We start from the raw sequence: 25,230 nt of genomic DNA, 5'->3' as shown, positions 1-25,230 counted from the left end.
TTGGACCCATTTTAATCAAGTGTTGGAGAGACATCCTGACATTTGAATGAGACACCACTGGGCAATATAAATACATTTCCCTTACTGTCCTATTTCATCAGACAGTTCAGTGAGAGTGCTCTTTTCTTTAAAATCCAAATTAGAGGGTTTTTTTCTTTTTCTTTTTCTTTTTTTTTTTTTTCTTTTCATGTTTGCTTTATCAGTAGTAGAGCTTCTGCAAGATTTTGGTAAAACTCCATCGTTGGAGTCTGATAAATTCAGATCTGGTCTTCTTCATCTGACAGTGAATAATTGTTACCAGCTTTCCTAGAAGATATTTTATTTACAAGTAATGCCAGGGAATAACTTTTAAGAGCTGATTTCAAGTAGGTGGGAGACATATTATCTTCTCAGAAACTGCCTTGAAATAATTCAATAATGGGATGTCAGAAGTAGTTCCATATGATGCTGATGAGTTGATTTCCCCCTTCTTAACAACCTGCCAGCCTGACACTGTGTCTCATCTATTCTGCGTCTCTAAGCAGATTGAGAATAGCTGATGATTATAGGGGTAGGACTATATTTAAGTGTGTTTATAGATGCTTATAAACATATACAAGCTGTAGAAATATATAATGAGATCTCAAGAACCTTCTGGATATTGTCATATGCAGGCAACATCATTTGGGTGCCAATCAGATGATATTTCCTGCCTTGGGGTTCCTACACCAAACACAGTTCTGCCTCTGAGGACAGGAACTTTCCACCAGGAAAAGCCTTCTGTATATGAACCAAATTGCACCTTGAGGGTCAGTATGGTGATGCTAGTCATAAAATGATCTCCAAGCCTATATGTGAACTGTGTGAAGTAGCACCATTTCCTGATCCAAGCTACAGGTTTTATTTTCATCCATGAGGAATCTGTCAAACCCCCATTCCATATGCAGGTGAAAAAAAAAAAAAAAGAAAAATGAAATCCAGTTTTCTCTGCAAATGAGAAAGATGACAACTACTTCTTTCTTAACAGTTTGAAAAAAAAAAAAAAAGAAACTTCTAGGGGAAACTTTTTGAATTTTAAGTTAGACATTTTTCTTCTAATCTTTAATTTCTGCAGTTGTACTTATTAGAAGATACTACTGTGATTTTTTTAATGTAATGGAATTCCATGCAACTTTCCAGTCCTGACACGGGATGACAAATAGGGTTTATATCCAGTTAGTTTGGATGAGTTTGTACACTGTTCCAAAGCTTTTCCAGATGTCTCCATCAGAGTTGTGCGAATAATTAATTTCTTTGTTCCCTGGCAGATCAAACATTAAAATCATTTTCACTTAATACAAAATGATATTTTTTGGCCTTTTTGCTAGATAATAACTATTTCAGGTGAAATGAAATATTTATTCAATACGAAAGAATACTGTTCATTAAGATTTTGAATAATTTAGTCATCTGTTTAAAAAGAAAATAAGACAATTTTGGAAAAAGGTGTCCTAGATTTTGTATAGGTTTAGATACCTTAAACAATGCTGAATAGGAATAGGTGCCTAGTGGGGTGCTGAAAACTGAGATGATGTAACTGAGGCGGACACTCTGTGTTCCCTGATAGAAAACAGTCTGATTTTATTTGTTTATTTTTATTTTGTGAAATCTGATATGTTCTCCAGAGTGTTTTATACTCATCAGCCTGTCACCTGCCAGCGTAAAATGTTTGGTCAGAGTGCCTCCAACCAGTTCTAGCTACAGAATATGTCTCAGGAGGCAGTATAGGAGCTTGAGTACAAGGTGGTGGTTCTCTAAGTGCAACACCCATATTTTGTATAGACACCTAAGCCCTGTCCGTGCAGCAGTTTCCTGAGGCTGCCTGAGGCTTTGAAGATGCTGAAATGTGCTTTGGATTTGTTATCAGTTGAAGGAGAATGTGCAAGTAAACGGACTTAAGTGAATGATATGTTTTCTGGAAACATGCTGCTTGCTAACTTACTATAATAGATTTCCCTGGACAAGAAAATTAATACAAATGACCAGCTGCATTCCAATGTCTTGCTTTCCCTGTAATATATTCCTTTGCTCTGTCATATGATGACACTCCCACACAGCTGCTAAAATGCTCTTGTTGTTGTAGTGGTTAAAGGAAATTGCTGCAATTAATTTTGCTGTTTTTCTTCTCTTTGATGTGTCATTACAGTTTCTTGGATAATTTTTCAGAGATTGGGTTCTGTTCAAAACCAGTCATGTAGGGTTGAAAAGAATAGGTGGGAAAATAAACATTTGAGCCTTATTTTTATATACTTGTATTTCTGTTTTGGTGTAGGTACCAGACAATGTAATGAACATGAAAGAATATGTATACATAGTTTCTGTTACTCACATACAAGTGCAGTAGACAAAAATAAGGCTTCTCCAAAAGTGAACAATATGAAGACATAAAATGGATGCAGGTGCCTTAGTCAAGCTAGTTTTATTTCCTAATTGACTATAAAGAATGACCAGACCATGAACTCTGAGGTTATGCTTAATTTCTTGGGTACAGCACATTATGTTCTGAGCAATTTCTATTTGTAGTATTGAAGCAGTTTTAAGCTTCAAGTTCACTGCAGACTTGACAGTTTCTCCCTCTTTTCACTGGGTTGCAAAATAACTCTCTTTTCTGCTAGTTCCAGATGCTGCCACAATGAATGTTAATCTGTTCAGTGGCGAGTACAGTAGATCCTGGGATGGAATAGACTGTGGAGCAAAAGCCTCAGTGCTGTGTTCACTGGATTGTATGAATGAAGGAGGGGAGAGCGTAGCCCTCCCAGTTTCATCACATGGAAGTCATTGTAGTAAAAAGAGTTGTTAAATTCAAAACTGATAGTTCTCAAGCTTCCAGGCATGAATGGAGATATAAACTGAAATGGTGAAAATTTAATTCTTAAAAGAAATTATTAGAAATAATCAGATGTAGAAAACCAGGATTTTAGAGATGTTCAGAAAAAATAAGTTTAAAAACATTTAATTTCAGCTTCTAATTCTGTTAATAAATAAATAATGTTAATTTTAAAAAATGACTGAAGCTATTAATTGTGTTACTTTGTAAAAGTAAATTTGGTTCTTTACCAAAATGTTCTTTATTGTGTTATGACAACCTTCAGGTCTTTCATATAGCTCTTATAATTAATGGCGCAAAAAGGATTGAAAAATGCAACAAAGGACATATTTTTATACCCTAACATTTGTAGAAAAAATGAGGGGCAGAGGTGTGAGCTGCCTATGGTACAGTAGGTCTCCAGGCTCACTTTGAGTTTTGTTCACTTGTCACCCCTGTTGTGTCACTCATACGGTGATTAGACCATGTGACATATCTGCGTTGCCTTTGCCCACCCTGGGGTTTTTCAGAGCCCTCGTCCTCCAGCAGGGCCGGTCTCCCAGAGCCCCAAGGAACACCAGGCACGCGGTGCTGCCCCAGCCAGTGCTGAGCCAGAGGCAGCAGAGCCCCACGCCAAGCACAATCCTGCTGCTCTTGCTAGTGCTCTGAAAGTACTGTCCCATCCAAAGCACCGTTGCTGATGCAAGTGCTTATGAAATTAGTAAAAGAGCGTAATCAAAGCATGTAGGTGCGCTCTGTGAAAGAGAACTGGGAAGTCTCATAGGTTGATCTTCGCCTTTAAAATGCTCCCCTGATAACTGTGTATTGAAGAGACCATATGAAACTTCACAAGGGCATGCTGGGGTCATTTGGAAACCTGTGAAAGAGTCTGCTTCAGTGTTCTTCCTTTTTCTACTTCCAGTGACTATATGTTTGCTTAAAAAATTGATTAGCGATTGTTTAAAGAGACCTTTTGCCTCAAATGATTTTTCTCAACAACCACAAAACCATCACTTACATTTGACTCAGATTGTGATTGGAGCACAGCCTTGTACTTTAGTAAGGAGGTCAAGCAAATGCTGGAAACCTCATGCTCTCTTGGATGCAGCTGAATGTACAAGAATATCCAAGTCCTGCTGGACATGTCCTCAAGTCTCGGGGCAGATTTACACAAAGCATAAACCATCCGAGGCAGTTGGTGCTCCCTGGCTGCCAGTCGCTCAACTTCTACACTCCTCCCTCTTGCTGGGTTATTTCTTCAGTTGGCTGAGCAGTTGAGACAGCAGAACAGACCAGAGAGCAGCAGCTCTGGTGGGGCAGGGAGGGGGAGAAGTGGGAGGGGCAAGAATGAGCTAGAGGACAGCTTGTATTTATGAGCATGTCTTTTGAGTTCATAAAAGTCAGGCAAGAATGCATAGCCAGCCCCACAATTGATTTTAGCTGGATTACTTTTGATGGAAAACATTTTGCATAGCAGTGACCTCTTACAAAAATGACAAATTCGAAAAAAAACCCTCAAACCTCTTGCAACTGGCCTGAGTATAGATATAACTTTAGAGTCACGTAATTAACTGCTGCAGACATGATAAAGAAAAGATGTATGACTTCATACTGCATATTTTAGTCAGCAGCTAATAAATTTTCTGTACTATCCTTCTTCACCTGTGCAGGGAAAGATTCAGAGGACATTCTTCTAAAGAAAAGGCTTCACATGCAGCTGATGGCCTGTTCCTGCATCTAAAATCACTGGGAACAGCTACTTTTGTCCTGTTCTCACTATGCAGACACCCTGTGTGTTTTATTTGTGAGCCTGAGCTCCTTCAGTAATAGCACAGCTCTCAGTGATAAAAGAACTATAAAGCAGCATCTTAAAGTGTAGCCCGAGTCTCAGATGTCTTGATCACAGTTCTGGCATGACTGATAATTAACATGCTTTAAATTACTGCTATACAGTGTTGCAGAAATTTGTTGTGTGATAATGAACATTGCTTTTTGTTGATCATTTGAAGTGCTTGGTTTGTTTTGTACAGAAAATACATATATGTCTCCCTTATTGCTTCATAAAAACTGTATGCTAAACTTTCACTAGCAAACTGTCAGGCAGCCTTCACTACCAATAACCTTATACAGTAATTGTTATTATTATAATTTTGTGGTTTTTCTAATAACTTTTAAACCTGGTTGTTTGGAGGGGGGAGAAAGCTTAGGCCTAGGATTTTTTTTTATATAGTCAGTTACCTTGCCTAGATGAGTGCATGTTTTATAACCAATTAAGAACCAATGCTTGTTTAGTTCACTGCATGCAGATTTTTCTGTCCACACTCTGAACAACTTCATCTCCAACTCTTACTACATAAGGTTTTGCTTCCTTTTTGTCTTTGAAACATGTTTAGTTGCTTTTGTTTTTATTTTACCTTTTTACTGATTTGCAAGAAACAGAGTTTGCACTTGAGTTCAAGGAGGCTTCTCCATCCCGAAGATTTTGTTGCTGAAAGGATTAGAGGGTGTGCTGAGAGTCTGCCACACCTCCAGCCTAATCCTGCCACCTCCTGGATGAGGCACTTAACCTCTCAGTGTTCTATCTATAAAATACATTTAATAATACTTAATGACTTGACTGCCCTTTGAAAATGTAAAGTGTTATCTGAGTGCTGATTACTTTTATTATGTTCCCTGATGGAAGGCCTCAACATTATTTGTGTTAACTGGTACAGCTAATGCACTTTCTAGAATAATCTTTGGTTAACAAAGTGAAACAGTTGCAAAATAAAAACTGTTCTAGTCAAGGCAGGCACATGAAGAAAGGTCAGGACATGAAAGCACTTAGCTTTTCGGGGTAAGTCTATGCTGTGTTTCAGCCATGGGCTTGAGCTACAATGCAACCCTGTTTGTCTTCTCTACAAACTAGACCCAGGCCAGGGAGAGCACAGTGAGGAAGAAACCTGAAGTTTTGGGCACACAGCCTGAACATCCACCAGCATGGGACAGATTTTCCCAGGCAATCAAATCCTACAGAATAATTTGCTCACGCTGCTCTTCAGTGAGAACTCACTGTTCCCAGAACCCACAGGAGCACTCCAAAGCTACGGGTTGGCTCCAGGGCTGGGTGTTCTCGCAGAGCTGCTGGACTAGCATATGGTCCTCCTCCCCAGGAGCAGTGCCGGACAAACTGGTGCTGTGGATTTCTGACATTACTCTCTGGCAAGACAGCAGTATTTCATAAAAATGTAGCAAGGATTTGTCAAGAGAAGAGAATGTATATCTGACCAGTGGCGATTATCTGTCACTACCCCTAAAGTGTTTCCATGGCCCTATATCCAGATTGTGCTTGGTACAAAATGTTGACTTTGAGTAGATCAAATTTCACTTGGCTAACTTCTTAATAAGCTTGCTTTGGCATAGCAAATTTTAAATAAGACAGTATTTATTAGATCTGATATATGCAGGGTACATTTGGTCATAGATTAAATTGGTGTGTACCTGAAAAAGAAAGGAGAGACTCCTGTCCCATTGGCTATTTGGACAAGGAATGGCTTCAGGAACTTTTTGGTCTCCTCATCCTTAGAAGATATTGACTGGACAGACCTGTAAAAGTGTGCACTTATTGTGCAAGCAGAAAACATTGAATGTAGTCTTGATAACTTTACACATTCTTGGAAGATGGTTGAAATGGTTCTCCTTTACCTGAGATATGCATTTTACAATTGTCATGATGCAGCTTTTAGGTGGAAGAAGAAAAGACCAGCTCTTAGAACTGGGATCTGAAATAAAAGTGACAAATGGGACATTGCTGCAGCATCTTGCTTCAGGGACAGCATCAGGTGTGGAGGTTGGCTGGGGCAGCACACCTGCCAAGCCATAACACAGGTCTCTTAAGGTGAGCTCAGGGAGGATGGAAAACTCCTGTGGAGGAGAAGGGCAAAAGCTTGCTTGATCTTGACTTTAATTACAAATACAAACTGTGAAAAGGGGCCTCATGATCCTTGTGACTTTCTGGGTTTTGCCCAAGATCCCAAACATCCTTAATTCATATTTATGCTTGTAAATCATAATTGGTATTTTTCAGAAAGAGGTTTAGAATGATTACAGCTCAAAAGGGAAAATGTGAAGTAAAATTTTTAAAAGTAATTAATCTCATCTCTTTTAATTTCTGGCAGACTGTTTAGGCTTAGAGGAGACAGTGTTTAAGTTTGGATTGGTATTCTGCTCTATTATAATTATGCAGACAGTGAAAGCAGAGAATTCTAAAAGAGCAGATAAAATATTTAGAGGCTCTTACAATTGTGGCACTTACTCCATTTGCCTTTCAGATGTTCCTTCCTGTAACTCAGAAAATTGTAGTTAATTTTCTTCTGACCCCATTTACAGAAACAAAAGTAACATCCTTTTATAAAAATTGAAATAATGAGACAACTTTGGGGTTTTTTTTAGCAAAATATTTGGATTGAAAATGTTGGATTTTGGAGCTTTTTGATCTTCAGTCCTCAAAGTAGGTCTCAATTTAAAACACTGGAATTGTGTAAACAATTAAGTCAGTGTGTCCATGTCATCCTTTAAGTGCTCTCAGGAGGAAGAACTAAATAAAAGTTTCTTATAATTTTGATCTGAAAATCTGTGGAAAGAAGGAGGAGTAGGTAGCATTATAGAAATATCCACGTGGATACTGAGACACATGGAAAACAGTGTTTGCGATTCTCTGATTCACTTGTCCTCAGATGCTGTCTTGCCATGCTGTTGTGTACAGACAAGGCTGTAGATGAGGTGCAAGTTTTAGCCACTTCTTAGCTTTCAGCTGCCTCTTAACTAAGAGATTTCAGGGCTCAGCTTTAGGAGTTGAAGAGACTGAGTGATCCATGTAAGTTCAGACCAAAATGTTATTTGATGTGCTAGATAGATGCGTAGACATGGTCTCACATCTCACCTCTCTGCTTGGAGAGGTTGGGCACTGAGCAGGTGGCACTACAGCAAGCACAGATTTCGTATCTTGATCAAACTGTGGTGACTGAGCTATTGGTCCTCAAGTGTGCCTTGGGTTAGGAGAAATCGATGCTGTTTTTCCTCTTCCTGGCTGTTTCTTGAGGACAGAACTTGCTGTAGGAATTATTTTTCTGTTTGTCTGTTTCATCTACTCAGATATTTTTGTCTATATAAACCTCTCTTAATTTGGTTGCTCTATTGAAAGGTTGCTAGCTATTAGGTTGCGGTACTCACCACTACTTTCCTGCTGTCTTTGCCAAAATAATTAGTGTTTTGTTCCAAATGTGGCCTATTACATGACAGTTGCATAGCTGAGATACTGTATTGATTTGTCAATAACAGCCTTTTTCTGTGATTTTTTTGCCACCTTTCAAAACACTGCATTAAGAAAGAAAAAAAAATGGGGGTTAATCTGTGTAAATTTAAAGCACACGATGTAGGAATGTTCCGATTTCTCACAACATTTTTGTACAGGATAGCATCCTATATTTATTACTACATGAGACATTAGAAAATTTCTGTTGCTATGAAGTTAGAGACTTCCCAGAGAAGCAGGCAGTACATTTAAGAAAGAGATAACTGTTGAAGTTCGATAGTTAGGCCTATGTTGTTCAGCATATTCGTAAGTTAGCTGGAAGAAAAGATGTGAGTAGCGGTGATAAAAATTATGGATGATATTAAATTGACCAAGGAAATGAAGACAAGGGCGGACATAAAAAATGTTCAGTCCTAGCCTCACTGTCTCTGGAAGAATAGAATTTAAATGGAAAATGCTTTGAGAAGGACGAGTTCAAAGGTGAACAGGTTAACATCCATGGGAGGATATACTAAAACTGTTTGGAAAAGAGGATATTAGCAGTGAGATGATAACCTAGAGAACAATGGCATCTGCTAATAAAATAATTAGATGCATCAAATGAAAGCAAGAGCTTTTTTTTAGAACAATAGGAGAGTATTATTTTCCTAGTGAAAGTTCTTTGCAGAGAGTACTATTTCCAGACTATATATATCAAAAAAATCTGATGTGGATTAAAGGCCTACATGGGTTCAAAAAGCATCTGGACAAACTTGGAGGAAAAATCTTAAGAGACATAAAGCACAAAAAGACTGTCTTTGGTCTGGAAGTCCCTGAGCCACATACCACTGGAGCCTGAGAAAGCTTTCTGTAGAAGCATATGTTTGTCCTGCTGTATGTTTTGCCATAAACATCTGGTATCAATTGTTATTGTGAATGGGATACTTTGCTAAATGGACCTTTGTTGTTGCTTTTAAAACTATTTACTGCTTATGCTTTACATTTCTTCAAAGCACCTGGAGACAGAGTCATTCTTTATGGCACAATGTTGTTTATTATCCTGCAAAAATTGGCTGAAATTTATATTTCAGGCACATGTGGTATTTAAGACGTATGGTATAAACATATAGGTAGAATTATAGTGGGATCAGATGAAAAAAGAAGATTGCTTTATCATTGTGGTAAGAGAAACACTCTGGACTCCTTGTAGCTGTGTCTTCACAATATTAGTAGAAACTGCAAAATGATGATAATGAATCCTTAAATAATAGTAAGTACCCAGGGGAGGACTTACTGTTTCAAGATTACGTCTCTAATGACACTGGATATAGGTCTCAGAGAATGTTAATAGCTAGGGAAATTGTTTCTGTTGAAATAGAAAGCTATTCATTAAGTCAAAAATCACTGAGGCATATGAAGAATTTATTTGTTTCAAAATATTTGATTGGTAAAATTTGACACACATATATATGTTGTTGGTGATTATTTCAGAGGGCTGCAGGGTTCAAAATGCATGTTACAGCAGCAGTAAATGAAAACCACCTGAGTTTTACATTGTTCCTCACTGCACCCAATCAGTCTTGTGCATAAACCACTATTTGTTGTTTTCAGGGGTATATGTTTTACCTAATAATGCTTACAGCAGTCCTTGTGTTATTTCATGGCAACCCTTCTCTTTGGGCAATTGCCCAAATTCCCAGTTTATACGGAGGTTTACTCATACCTGTTGTAGATGGTTGCTGCCTTCTTTTTTTTAGGATGGTAGAGTCATACAATTTTGGATTCCTAAGCCTAGTGTCATCTCTAGAGAGTCACGCTTGCCAAAACAAGGGCTTTTTAAAGCATTTCCTCCATGGACCAACTGCTGCCTCAGGGTGTCATCTTCTCTGGAAGAGAGAAATTTGTGTCATGCTATCACTGATGTAGCACATACTTAGATAGGATAACCAGATTAGTTTGAACATTATTGCTTTGTGTTCTGCACAACATAAACTTATTTGCCACCTACTCTTGGCTGAGTCCTCAGAAGACCTTTGTGGCTTTTCACAAGTTCAGATTTCCACATTTATACAGGAGTTTGTGGAACAATTATTGTATTCTGTGTTGGATATCACTCAAAAATATTGTTAATTTATCCGTATATGAAAAAGGGATGGTCCAGTCATGGCTTTTATTCTGTGTCTTTCTCCTGCCAAGCCACAGCCATGAGATATGAATGGCTTTATGGCAGTCTAGATCTTGTGAGTTTTGGCCACACAAGGCTTTTGATATGTCTCAGAAGGTCATGCAATTGGTCAGTCTGGTGTATGGAGTCAAATATAGGTTATATCCATTAGCTGAAATTAATTGATTTATCAAAAGTGAAATGGATGTCTTTGTTTTTCCTTAAAGAACAGCAACCAAAATTTAGAATTCTAAAATACTTTTTCTTTCAAAACTTGCCAACATTAAAAGAACACTGATACTTGAGAATGCAGTGCACATCTACGTGCAATTTCAGTGACATTAATTTGCAGCATGCTCTGAGTGATAAAGGGACTAATGATTTATTAATGATTTGATTTAACCTTCTGTAACATTATTCTGAATTAGCTTGCTTGAATAAGAGTATGTCTTAAAAATAATAATTAAATCTTGATTAAAGTTTCTAATGACAGCAAATTCATGGAAGCTGAATATGTTGCTTAGATAATAACTACTGTGGTCCATCATTTCTAGTCTGATTAGGAGCAGGTTTAGCTTCCAGCATGGGCTTCTGTATGTTATGCCATTACCTTGGTAATGCTGTTCTCTTTTTCTACATATACTTCTCATTGGAGTCCTTTAACCCCTTTAGCCTGTTTAGTTTCACAAAGAATAACTAAATTCCTTTTATCCCTCAGTAGAGGGCATGATTTTCAGTGCTTTATTCATTTAGATGTTTTTCTATCATTCTGTCCAATCTCTCATCCCACTTGACAAATGGTTACCAGATTCAGGTAAGACAAAGGTAATTTAACTTCCTTACTTTCTTAGAGTTTTCCTGGCTTTTTATAAAGTTCATTGTTTTTATTAGATGTAGCTTCCCACTGGAAGCTCAAACAGGGCTGATTTTTCTCCATCATTTCCAAGTCCTCATTGTAGCTGCTACTGTTTTTCATCTTCTATATATGCTTAAAGGTCTTGGTGTTAAACTTTCATCTATATTCTTTTATGATGAAGCTAGTGAGTGATTTGGATTGCTTATATTATCAACCTGCTTTTTGCATCTTTTCCCCACATGCCATCTGAATCATTATTTCTCTTTTATCCATATAATGGTTAATAAAATTGTCTGGGATAAAAAATAAAATGTATGGCATTCCTTTAGAAACTCTTCAGTTCAGTTCTGTTCATTATCCTTTCGCCATTACATACTGAGATGTGTCATTTAAAATACTTTAACTCAGTTAATCTGTTACATGTTTAAATGGAGTCAAATATTTCGCAGAAATCTCTTTCATCAAAACTATTATTTTTTTATCAGCTAAACTTGCAATGTCACCTACAAACCCCTCAAGGTAAATTGATAAGGTTTTTTTTATGAATTATAGTTGATGTTACAGACCTTTAAACCTGCATTAATCAAGATTTGTGTTAGCTGTTTTGTTATAAAACCCGAAGTAGATGTCAGGCTGACGGATCATTTAAAGCTTTTAACTATAGACTCTACAATCAGTTTTCCTTTTCATCCTAGTTTTTTGAAACTTCCTTAGCTTCACTGAAATCAGAGTTACTATTCCAGACAGCAATAAAATTGTTGGCCAATCTTTTTAGGACTTTTAAAGTACCTGAACATGAACACTTTGCATTAAAAAGATGTTAGCATCGTTGAGCAGTATATTTCTATTCTCAGAACAGGCTGAGAAATACCCCTCCTCTACAATAACAGTGAGGTAATTTATTAGCTTTGTTTTCTACTTTCTCTCTTTATTTTTTCTGCAGACTACTTAACCTCAGTGCAATCTGAAATTTCCTATATGAGGATGTGGAAAAATAGAGCTAATAAAAAGAAAGGACTTAAAAGAGGTTTAAGAATAAGTGTAGAAAAAATAAAGACCAAGACAGTGTGGAAGGAAGTAAAGCATTTTGGCACACAGAATATTGTAGAATGAGCAGAGTTTTACAGGGAAGTGAATTGCCACAGTCACAACAAGCTCAGTTTTTCTGCCACAATCTGCTGCAGAATAGTGTGCAGCCATGTGAAATGATGGCAATATAACTGACTTTTAATGCACTGATTGCAAACTTCAGACACCACACGGGGACTTGTGTCCCTGCGTTGCTCTGATACTCTTCAAGCACAGAGAAAAACACTATATTGTTATTACTATGTGTTGTCAGACTAAGGCAATACTTAATGGGAAACATGGTGTTTATTGTTTGTTCTCCACATACAAGCACAGCAGTTTCAAACAGTTTCACTCTTGAGACTCAGCTCTATAGTTTCAGGCTGTTTGGTGACGCAGGGAAATGCCATTCCCTCAGTCTGTGAAATCTGAAAGTCATCTTACATTTGGTAATAAAGGAAAAACACAGGAAAAGACAACTTCGCCCCCCGATTAACCCCCAGTTGTTATCAACTTTTGTAAAAATAGCAGGTACTGCAACTGTCTAAATTCGCTCCTAGTGACTGACAGATGAGTTTTATTTCAGAGGTGCCAAACCTGTTTCCTTTTTTTGAATGATTCTTTATGAGTTATGATTAACTCTCTCAGATGATTTCATTTAAAATAATTATATCAACAACTGTTTTGCAGAACATCACAATATTTTCTAAGTTATTGTGAAAGATACTTTGTTCCTCTTTGTTATTTGAAAATTATATTTCATAACACAACATTTAACTTTATAAATATGTACTCTTTTTTTTGCCTTTTTCTTAAGATAGTAGTGGAGACAATGTCAGGTATATTCCTTGAAACTGACCCAGTATATAGCTCTAGTGAGGACACAACAGAGAAGCAAAGTCACTGCCATTTACTGGGCTGGTAAGGTAGTTTACCCTGAAACTTGTAATCTGAAGACTAATATGAATTGATTAGAACAGCCAAAGAATTATGGCAAAGTTCAATAGAGTGTTTCACTCTTAATACTGAGTAAAAGATAAATAAGATGTGTGTTAAGGGAACTTCTACGTATTTCACTTTAGCAAGTTCATGCTAATTTTAGATAATAACTTATGCTAGGATCTAACAAATTGCAATCTCACCTTCACTTATATCTTTGGATTGAAAGTAACGTTCATGAAAAGTGAGAGTACCAAATAGAGAATAATGCAATATGTTCCATGAAATAAACATGAGAATGACCACTGTCATTACGCTTTCATGTCTACCTTCATTGTTATTCTTTCTTATTCATATTTTAGTATTGTTATAAAAATTTTGCATTTATTGTTTCTAGCATTATTCAAATACAGAGTAAGAGAGGCCACCTCCTTCCTCCAAGCGCTATACTCCAATAGAAATACAAGCAAGTGGTTCATCAGTGAATTCTGATTGTGCAGTGATCAGTACTTGCTTGCTAACGTATTTGAAATGCTGTATTGTGCCCCCTTCACAGAGGTATGGCACTTGCACTATGGTGAATTGTTCACAAGTCTGTAAAACAGCATTCCACCAGGAAAAGTGGTCTGGGATTTACCGGTTAGAGCTACCATTTCATTTCATAAGAGGCATTTTTCCATTTTCCCTCCATCTCAACCCAGGCAGCATGGGGCTGGAGCAGGTGGCTGCCCCTCGCTGTGGCCTGTGCCCACTCCCCCTGCTACCAGCAACAGCCCTGGGGATGGAGATGCTCACCTGGCACTTGCCCTGATCTTGGGGCAGGGTACAGCCAGGGTCTAGAAAGTGCTGACTGTTCTGTGTGCTGGAGCCATGGTGGACCCAATAATAGACAAAACTCAGCCCGAAATGTAAAGACGACAAGTGTATGTTTTATTGCTTTTCCTTTTTGGTTATCTAACTCCAATGCACTTTTCAACCTGATTCTCTGAATGATGTTGCACTTACAAAACTGGTGTTTTTACTGTCTCCTGTTTATTCTTTCAGGATTTGTGGATTTAACACTCCATGATCAGGTCCATCTACTGGAATGTGCCTGGTTAGAGATACTGATGATCGGCTTAGTTTGGCGCTCCATGGAACACCCAGGAAAACTTTTATTTGCACCCAACCTATTACTGGACAGGTCAGTCTGCATGTTACTGTGAATTATTTAAGTTAATGTATTTCTACTGCAATCAGATTAATCAGATCAACTTGTAGTCATCTCACTGATACTACAATTTGAGAGTACATCATAAGTTAAGCAGGGTTATATTAATAGTAGGTGGGACCGGAAAAGAAACTCTAAAAAAAACTAGAAAATGCTACGGAATGTGGTTGATGCTGGCTGTTTATTTGACAAATAATGCATCTGAAAGTCACCTCCTGCTGGAAGTCCTTTCTTTCAAAGGCAGCAGAAAATTTCTCTTGTAATCAAATTAAATTAAAATGAAATCCTAAACCCTAATCACTTTAATTCAGATAATTATTTCTCCTCACCTAAAATCCTCCTAGTTAGTTTTAGAATTGTTGTATCCAAGAAGCTAGCCAAAATTTTAGAAAATCCTGATTGCAACCGTATTTATTTGCAGAGACTACATTAAAGGTTTTGGGATTTTGTTTGTTTGATTCTCCTGAAAACTGGGGTCAAATGTGTAAAACACATACCTGCTTGCTGCCTTATGCCTTTTTTAGCCAGTCTTCCTAATATGGTGTAGGTGTTTCTAAGCGAGAGAGAAAAATATGCATCTGCCATACAAGGATATCCTGGATTTTAACTCACAGTCTTCACAAATAAAGCAGGAAGACTGATAGATTTTTTACATATATTCCAGTTACCTCAATGCAAACTCAAGTTCTCTTTTTTTTTTTTTTTTTTTTTCCCAGTCATGAAAAATTTCAGCCTTGAGAAAGAGTGTTAAAAGAGAATAACTAGTGAGGAGAGGCTCTGGCAAATGACCATGGCAAATCTAGAAGTTAGGAGAGTCATCCTGGCTACTGGTAGTCCTTTTTAGTTGAAGACTGCTACTTGTATGTATAGCAGAGTTGGCAGGAAAGAGCTTATGTGTGCATGTAGGTCATACCAGTGCAGAGTTTGGCATGTTGATGTAAATTGAAGGTGCAGGAAGAGCTGGGATGAGGAGACGGAGTGTGTGGTGAGGCAGCCAAGTAAGAGGTAGGCATGTTTCTGGTCTCATCACACTGCTGCAGGACCTGGGGGTCCTGGTGGACAACAGGATCACCATGAGCCAGCACTGTGCCCTTGTGGCCAGGAAGGCCAATGGCATCCTGGCGTGTATTAGAAGGGGGTGGTTAGTAGATTGAGAGAGGTTCTCCTTCCCCTCTACTCCGCCCTGGTGAGACCCCATCTGGAGTATTGTGTTGTTCTGGGCCCCTCAGTTCAAGAAGGACAGGGAACTGCTGGAGAGAGTCCAGCGTAGGGCAACAAAGATGATTAAGGGAGTGGAGCATCTCCCTTATGAAGAAAGGCTAAGGGAGCTGTGTCTCTTTAGTTTGCAGAAGAGGAGACCAGGGGGGGACCTTATTAATGTCTGTAAGTATATAAAAGGTGACTGCCAGGAGGATGGAGCCAGGTTCTTCTTGGTGGCAAACAATGATAGGACAAGGGGTAATGGGATCAAGCTGAAACACAAGAGGTTCCACTTAAATTTGAGAAGAAACTTCTCAGTGGGGGTGACGGAGCACTAGAACGGGCTGCCCAGGGAGGTTGTGGAGTCTCGTTCTCTGGAGACATTCAAAACCCACCTGGACATGTTCCTGTGTGACCTCACCTAGGCGTTCCTGATCTGGCATGGGGATTGGACTAGATGATCTTCTGAGGTCCCTTCCAATCCCAAACATACTGTGATACTGTGAAGTGAGCTACAGCAGAGGGATGGCAACAAAAAGTCAAGGGCAATGCCTTCAGCTACTGCAACCATTAGCTGGATGAATGAATCAAAGCACTTATTAGCAGAAAAAACATCTTGTTCTGTTAACTGTGGAGTACTGAGTTTTCATGTTTGTCTTTGTGGAGTTTTAATCCTTTGATTTTTTTTCTTCCTCCCCTCTGCTTGAAGGAAAATAAGGTTTATTCTTTGTATTTTGATAACATATAAATGCTAATGCCTAAAAGTATGAAACATAATTTCATATGAATGGAGAAGTATTTATTGCTTTACAGAAAACCCTATTCCACATGTGTAAGTGCATGATTGGTGAGCTATGGAACTAAATATATATAAAACACATTCTCATTTTGTGTGCAGAAAATATCTGCTTGCCAAAATGTAGGCATCATCTTCTCAGACTAGGCAAAATACCAAGAAAACACAACAGATTTAAACTGATTTCTTAGTGCACTTAAGTAAAATTCAGTACTGTAGGAAAGTAAGTATAGCATATTATTGAAAACTACTGTAAATTGCAATATAGCTTCCAAAGACCAACCTACCTGTTCCACATTTCATAATACAAGTTGTGAGAAAAAGCTAAAAACTGAAGAGCAGAGCCAGAGTACCATTTTTCCTTCTCTTAGCTAAGAAAAACAGCTAGGAAAACATTTGAAACTTTGGTCTTCCTCAACTGAAAATCCCCATGCTCTGAATAAAATGGAGTCTAAGCAACTGATTCACACAGTTTAAGCCAACTCTGCTGGATTAAAGAAAACAATTGTTTGCAACTGGAACGACAGTTGCAGTTTACCTTAGGGCTTAAAAATCAATTAACTTCATAATCCCAATAGTGTCTTTGTTTCCTGACTTTCAAACAAGAATCTTTCTAAAAACATAGATCTATTACATCTTCTCATGTTCAAATAATAAGAAACATGTTTCTAAGGTGTCATATACTTGTCTCACTCTACTTGGTAGGGATATTTGCTGAAACTAAAATAATAAATTACTTGGCTCTGGGGAGCACTGATATGCTAATTAGTTAACTAACTCTTGATTTACTAGTTAATTAGTGGTAACAATAGTGTGATGTGTTAATCTGATTTTGAGAATGTTATAGGGCAAAAGCATTTGTCAGATTTGAGAGGGCGGGACAGAGACTGATTTTTAAGTCAATAGAGTCCTTTTGCTGCATCAAGTATTTAGGGGTAAATTGCACAAGAGTGCAAAAATTGTTTGATACATTATTGTTGTTGATCTAAAAAATGAAATAATCTGATTTAATAGCTAAAATAATGGAAAAGATGGGTGCTGTAATACAGTTTTGTTTCATCTGTTTTCTCCTTACTCTTCAGCATGTTCTTTACAGGATGCTCCTTTTCAGTGTTTTAATCCACAGTATTCTGTCCTGAATTCCAATCACACTTTCCCTTTTACCTGATCCGTGGGGTTAACATTTGCAAATATTAATTTATCTACCGTCTATAATCCAGAGTCACCAACTACAGATGGTAAAATTCGGATCTGTCGCTAACCTCTGTTTTTCCAGAGTTAGTACAAATTCAGGATTGTTAACATGGAGCTTTACCATATTTTGCATATGCCTCTAGCTCTCTCTGATCATTCTGTGGCAGGCATTTTCTCTGACTTGCACATCCCTTTAATTTTTCACATTCAGGTTTATCCTGTCTGTAACAGATTCTTTATGTCTAAAATCTCTGAGACAGTTGTTTGTATACATCTGTATGTAAAGCTCAGGTCACATTAGGTTTTATTATGCAACTTTTTAACCTTTTGGCTAGCTGAGTGCAGTCTTGTCTTGTTCGTATCTGTCTGAAATGCCATAAAAATCACATTCCAGCTTCACCCTTTTTTTGGGCAAATCTGATTTTTCTTGTCCCAGCTCAATCCTCCTGCTTGAGTCATATTAAACATAAGCATGTCTTGTGTCTGAAGGTCTTTCAGAGTCTGTCTTTTCACATTCACTGAGAGTCTACTTGTCATATTTTCAAATAAATAAGTCTGTAATTTTCCTATATAACAATTCGCACTTGGAAGACCCATTGAAAATATGAAAATACCTGTAAAGCAGCCTTTGTTATTAATTTTAAGATCTTAAAATTTTGCTTTACCTATAAAAAAAATTACGTAAAAATTAACGTGCCATTATGCGTAGACTAATGCCTTCCATATGGATGAATATCTTCACATTATCCCTTTATATTCCCACTCTGCCTTGTAATTAGATAGGGTATCTGTGGGGTAATGCAACCTTTCTTATTCTGTTAATGCTCTTTCTAAACACTTGAGTCTTGGTTCAAAATGAGGACTTTAGCAGTCTGCCAGTTACATATTACAGCTACATTTTTACAGTGCTCAACTGATGCTCTTAAAAGAGCTCAAATGACAATAATTATAGATTAGAAAAATAGGCCCAATCAGGAAATACAATGGCACACTCACAGTGCTTGCAATTAATGTACAGTACCTGATAAAATCAAAGCAAGCCCTGGATATCTGCATATCCTTTATAGTTTGTGGGTTTGTTTGTTTGTTTGGTTTGTTTTTTGTTTGTTTGGGCTTGTTTTTGTTTTTGTTTTGTTTTGTTTTGTTTGGGAGGAGGTGTTTGGTTTTGGTTTCATTGTTGGTTTCGTGTTTTTTTTGGTGTGTGTGGGTTGGTGGGTTTTGTTTGCTTGTTTGTTTTTAGATTAGTATCTTGTATAAGGCAAATCTAGAAGTAAAAGCTTAGGTTTCTAATGGGGCAAAACAGATGTTTCCTGTCTGGAGAGTTCCCAGGAAACTAGACTTTAAAAATGCCATTAGACCAGGGCTGAAATTTGTCAGGCTTGACAATAGACTGTTTATAATTTTGAAGAAATTATAATGTTTCTTCAGGAATGATAAAATCATATTTTATTATATTTTTAAAGGATTTGTTGCTTTCAAAAGGCATGCTGATCAGAGGTTACTTAAAGTTTTGAAACAAAATTGTAAGGGAACTCGTGGTAAAAATAGCTGAACTGCTGACTGAGGTGGATGACTTCTCACCTGAAACATCCTTAGTATCAGCAAAATGGGAAATGCAGTGCTGCATTTTAAAAATGTGGGTGGAACTGCTGCCCAGTAAGCCTGATGAGCATTCTAAGGAAAGTGATGAGATTTTGTCTAAAGAAGAGAGTTGGCTGAAGTGTGAATAAACATGACATAGTGGTAAAGAGTCACCATGCATTTCGTAAGGGGAAGTCATGTGTCATGAATACACTGGAGCTCTTTGAAAAGTTAACAAGCAAGTGGATGAGGGAGATCTTGTTTGATTTCCAAAAGGTATTGCACCAGATCCAAATTTTATGTAGACAAATGTGAACTGATGCATAAAAAAGAAGAGTAATCCTAATCTTCATAAACTTCATTCTGAAGTTTATGAAGTTGATTCTTCTACCTAGTTGATTCTTCTACCTTGCTGTTAACAGTAGTCAGTTCTTTGCTTACCATCAGTTTAAAAGTAAGTAGACTGCAACTTCTCCCCCTGCCCAGGAATCATTACAACAGGAAAAAGAAATAGTACAAAGCATTGTTATTCCACTGTTTAAATCTGTGCTGCATCTGTGCTTCGAAAATTGTGCCCTTCTGATTTTCCTTATCTTAACAAGAATATTGAAAAAACAGGAAAGTTACCCAGAGGAGTCACATAGGCAATCAAAGAGAGGCATGAGCTTTGGTAAAAAGTATAACTGAGTAGTCTGACTTCTTTTCCTGTGGTGCTCAATAGAAAGGAAACAAAACAGACATTACAGGAATTGCATAAAATCATGAGCATATTGGGAAGATGTATGATAATCCACAAGTTATTACCTCTTCCAGTCTAGCACTAGAGGTAATCAACCTGATATCAGCAGATTCAAATGCCTATACACTTAGCCCAGGGCTAATATACAGTTGATGCGAGCCAGTCCGCCTGTTCTCATTTTACATTCTCATGTTATTTTCTTATCATAATTGTAAAAAGTGTCTAGCAGAAAAAAATCAGTCTAGGGACTTACAAAATTTCAGTTAAATGTAGGCAGCGTTTCCATGTTCCTACGAGGTTATTTCCTTCTTTGGAGAAATCTAGTATGCTGTTCAGTTCTTTTTTATTTGGAAAGTCTTGTTCACTTCCTCTTCTTGACAGAGCTTTTTCATTCTCTCAGAAGAAACCGAAGAATTTTCCCTTTGCTGACTTTCATATTGAGCAATGGCAGGAGGCTGTGAATGTCCTTAAACAGCAGCTAGCATGAATAGCATAAAGATGTACGTCATGCACTGTATGACTGGACAGCTGAATAATTTACTGCTTTCATAGCTTTGGTCTGAAAGTTTCTCATCACATCTGAAAATAAACTTTTAAGTTTTCTGTGCACATAGTGCTTTCAAATGTTTTGGTAGACAGAAGATTGGGTACAATAAAAGAACATCAGGATGAAATCAGAGTGTGTTTTGCTAGTCCCTCACCTTGTAAAATGTTCCAAGTGCCTGAGGACATCACATTTGTCTGTCACTTGAGTAAATGCACAACAGTTTTTGGCACTGTGTAATTGTGGATGCATTAATTACCATTGAATTATTAGAAAATGTGGAAGCAAAGTGGCCACAGATGCTTGATGCAGAATGCTTCATTAGTGATCTTCTGCTCTTATTTATATGAAACGGAAGAAGCCCATGCACAACATGTATATCCAAATTTGCACTTCAAAATGAATTTGAAAAACAATTGTGCATTTCATTTTAATCTCATCTTTCATAACATTATATTCTGTGCTGGAAATTCAGCTCAAACAGTCATCTTGTCATCAGGCTACTTACCTGAGAGAGCTGAATGATCAACTTGTAGATAGTTAAGGAATCTCTTGAAATAATTAATTTTCTCTTTCATCCTTCACTTTATTCTTGGATTTTGAGGTGTACTACTTTATTGTAGTAGCCTATGAAAAAATATTCCAAGAGACACAATTATACACCTTAAAACAATGCAAAAGGAATAACTCAAATTTATTGTAAATCAGTCTTTACTGTTCCTTGGAGCAAAATTCAAAGACTGCCCGATTTTGTATATTCAAACAATCTGAACATGAACCAGGAGGACCCTTCCAGAGTTTGAGGAGGTGCTGGGTGATGCTTAAAGGGCTGAATTATTCTTCTTCAAAGATAAAAGGAAAAAAAAAAAAAAAAAGACAAACCCCTCTCACTGTGACCTTCCCAATTTTCAGCTGTTAGAAAAAGAGGTTTCCTGGGTGGGTTTGTAGGCACAGAACAGAAGTTTTCAGACAGAATGAAATCATTTCTGGATTCAAGATAGCCCCTACACAAAGTCTAAGACTGCTTCTTCATCTAGTCACTCTGACCTTGGAAGCTCAGGCCCCAGTTCTAGGTCATGTTGAATTGTGAAGATGATCTTTCCAAAATTTCACTTTCTTTGCATTTCTGATACAAAGAGAATTTTGACGTGTTTTTGGCTTTAAGGTGATTCAGACTGAATGTAAATTAAACTGAAAAAGGCCTTCCTGTCAACTAGTATAACATTTTTCAACCAATTATTGTAACTTTATTATTCCCAAAAGGAGAGCCTTCATAATAATTTTCTAATCTAAATGTCATCAAATGCTATGAAAAAAAAATCTTAGAATTATTATAGCAGCATTTTAGAGATTTTTCCTATCTGACTTATTTGTGGATCCATTCCACATTGTCTTTTACCAAGAAAAAAATACCTAAAAGGTACCAAGTAGTTAATTGTGTATATGTTTCAAACCTGATTCACCGTTGCTGAAATGTATAGTGTACTCTTACTTTATCTATCTAGGTAGATGATCCTCTGTTGACCTAGTCAGGAAAGAAACTTAGTCATGACTACATTACTCTGAGGACAAGGGTCAAGGGCATGGCAGGCCTGGTGGTCAATCCACTTGGGTGGCTGAGGAGAAATGTCTTGAGGAAGAGTGGACAGATTCCGAAGGTTAACCACTGGTTGCATAGCTGGTGTCAACAACAAAGATTCAACTTTTATGATCATGGGATCATGGCCAGGAAGAGATGGGCCCCACCTCATCAAGTGGGGCAAAAGCATTATTTCCACAGGCTGGCCAGCCTGGTGAAAGAGCTTTAAACCAGGAATGACAGGGAAGGGAGATGATGACACACAATCAAGTGAGAAAGGTGGTAGACTGGGCTGGCAAGAAAAGAATTCAGGGTGATGTGGACAGGAAAGATGTTGTAATCAACAAAATAGAGTAGTAGGAGACCTCCCCTAATTGTGTGTATGCACACAAATACCTAAGTGCCTAGAGGATAGCATGAGGAGGGATGCTCCATAGGTTTTCTGGGAAATCACCACAACTGGGCACTCTCTGAGACACCAGTGTTCCCCCATGGCACAGAAGGCAAATAGCCTCCTAGGCTGCATTAGGAGAAGCATTACCAGCAGCTGGATATACATGATCCTTCCTCACTGCTCAGCTCTGCTCAGACAAATCTGAAGCACTGTGTCCAGTTCTGAGTTTCCCAGTACAAGACAGATATACATACTGTAGGAGTCCCATGAAAGGTCACAAAGATAATTAATGGACTGGAACATCTCTCATAGAAGGAGAGGCTGAGAAGACTTGGATCTGATCAATGTGTATAAATATCTGAAGGGGAGTGGAAGTAAAGAAGACAGGGCAAGATTATTCTTAGTCACAGGACAACAGGTTGTGGAGTCTCCATCCTTGGAGATACTGAAAACCCATCAAGATATAATCCTGAGCAACCTCCTGTAGGTGGCCCTGCTCTGTGCAGGGGCATTGAATGAGGTGGTCTCCAGATATCCTTCCCAATTTCAGCACTTCTGGTATTCTGTGACTGACTGTAGGTGAAAACTACTTAAAAATTTTTTTTGTTTCTTTTTTTAATTTATAAATGTACCACTCCATTTTTGTTGCAAATACATGTCAATGATGGCTTTTAAATCTTGGACTTTAAAAATGTTGAATACATTTTGGCCAGAAATTGATTCAAATCTTGCTCTGATAAGCTTATATATATATTAAAAAAAAAAAAAAAAAGGCTCTTACTAGTACACTCCAGGAGCAGCAGGATGTAATACCTCCCATCAACTGTAGTCTATAAAGTTCTTCAAGGTGTGTCATTTGAAAGCCAGTGTTCAGGGATGAGAAAAAGATGTTGCTGCCTCCAAACTACTTTGCTATCACCTTTAGTCATAAAGGCTCATGAGCAAGTCAATTTAAAAACAAACAAATAAACAAAAACCCCACCAAAACAAAACAAAATCACACAGAAAACAACACAACAGAACCACTACAGAACAACCCTTTTATCTTTAATTTTTCTCTTTCTGAATCTCTCATCTTCATGCCCACCTACTACTTACTGGTTGATTTGTGTGATGGAACAAGCCTAACTGTTATGATGAAAACAGCCATTTTTTAATGCAAAATGCTCTTTAACCTCCTGAGTACTGACACAGAACAGGCATTTCTCTTCATCAGCGGGCCTTGCATTTGGTGCTGCAGTGTTTTTTACTCACGGTGGTCTCCACTTTTCTCTTTGCCTCCTGTTCTTTGGAGATTTCAGTTTTGTTGTAGAGCAGGTGTGTCAAACTCATTTTCATCAGGGGCCACATCAGCCATTGCAGTTGCCTTCAAAGGGTCAAATGTAATTTTAGGACTGGATAAATGTAGGAGTACTTGCATTTATCCAGTTCTAAAATTACATTCGGCCCTTTGAAGGCAAATGTGAGGCTGATGGCCCCCAGTGAAAATGAGTTTGACACACCTTTTCTAGAGCTTTGCGGGCTTTTTTTCCAGATGTTTTCTTCCCCCCCCCCCCCTTTTCCCTAACCTTTTGCACAATCTCCAGATTACTGGCTAAATACAGGACAGCATGAAGTAAAAATTCATTTTCCTCATCTTTCAATTACTGATAAGGCATAGCATGGTAGAAACGAGGGAGTCCTCGGTTAGTTAAGTAGCCCTCTAATGTCAATCTGGCAGTATTTAAGGCATCCCATTGGGTGTTCTTGATTTGGTCTTAAAACCTTGAAGATGGACCTTTCCTGACATCCTGCTTCCTTAAGCTGTTTTATTGCATCACTTTACAGTAGAAAGTGTTTATCAATATCTATTAATAGAGCTAATGGATATAGAACACATTAATGTATACAAAAATTGTCTCCTATCCTAAAGACAGGCACCACCTACGCATTAATCCTGCAATAATATTCTAATGGATAGAATGTTAAAAAATGTTAAAATATTTTGGCAATTCTTTAGTGCTTCAGAAATAGCACAAGGTATCATGGTCCTGCTTTGTCTTTTATCAATTCCCAGTCTTCATTAATTCCTCTTCTTTGGCTTTATTTCAACATCTCTTATTTGGTGTGTGAACTAGCCACCTCTCTTGGTTCAGAGCTAGCTCAAGGAGCAACCAAAGAGACATCAGACAAGACTAATAAGCCTCAAATGATGGTGGGCTGGTAATTTTGCAGTACTGGAACAGGTAGTCACTGCCTATTTAAGCCTCAGGCTCAATCCTAATTTTTGCTTTGTTGCTATAGATGAGAGAGATTTGTGCTGGATGAGAACTGCTGTGTGTGTGCAACCTCTTTTTTGCAGCCTGTTTTGGGGACATGATAATGCCAACAGGAGTAACTCAAAGGATGGGTTATATGAAAAGGTATAAACCTAATCACCCAGCTCAGTGGAGGAAAAGAGAGGCTTGCTCTTAGGGGTCCCTTCTGCTTCTTCCTCTTTTCCTCCCTTAAAATTATATTTGGAACTGATGTTTCAGTTTTATTTCTTATTTGGCAAATGTCTGTTTCAAAAAAGAGCAAAAAAAAATTAAAATGATTCCATGTTGAATTATGCTGATTCCAGTCCAGTACTTCTCAAATTGCCCAGCTGTAAGTGATTCGCAGACTATGATTCATACATTGACACTAATGGCACATATTTTTGAGTAAGTAGCCAAAAAATTGTATTTGTTTAAACAACAAGAAATAAGTACTGCAACAGTGTTGTAAATCAACTGAAAAAAAAAAGAAAAATAGGGAACTACACCTCCACCCCAAAAAGGAAGGTAAAAAAAAAAAAAAGGAAAGCAAAATTAATACTTGAAGGTGACTTTCTGAAAAATATACATGTT

General features: G+C 37.7%; 1 protein-coding gene across 1 annotated transcript in view; it reads left to right on the top strand.

The window, feature by feature from the left end:
- ESR1 (estrogen receptor 1) overlaps positions 1 to 25,230 on the top strand; it is a gene marked incomplete at its 3' end in the record, with an annotated part of 182,101 nt that overhangs the window by 141,613 nt on the left and 15,258 nt on the right. Inside the window, exon 6 of the mRNA XM_080341081.1 lies at positions 14,168 to 14,306. Within this exon, the coding sequence (XP_080197207.1) occupies positions 14,168 to 14,306 (139 nt within the window). The remainder of the gene's footprint in view (positions 1 to 14,167; positions 14,307 to 25,230) is intronic.

The sequence above is a fragment of the Nesoenas mayeri genome (genome assembly GCF_963082525.1).
Source record: "Nesoenas mayeri genome assembly, chromosome: 3".
Lineage (NCBI taxonomy): Eukaryota > Metazoa > Chordata > Aves > Columbiformes > Columbidae > Nesoenas > Nesoenas mayeri.
This window is presented reverse-complemented; position numbering and strand designations above follow the sequence as displayed.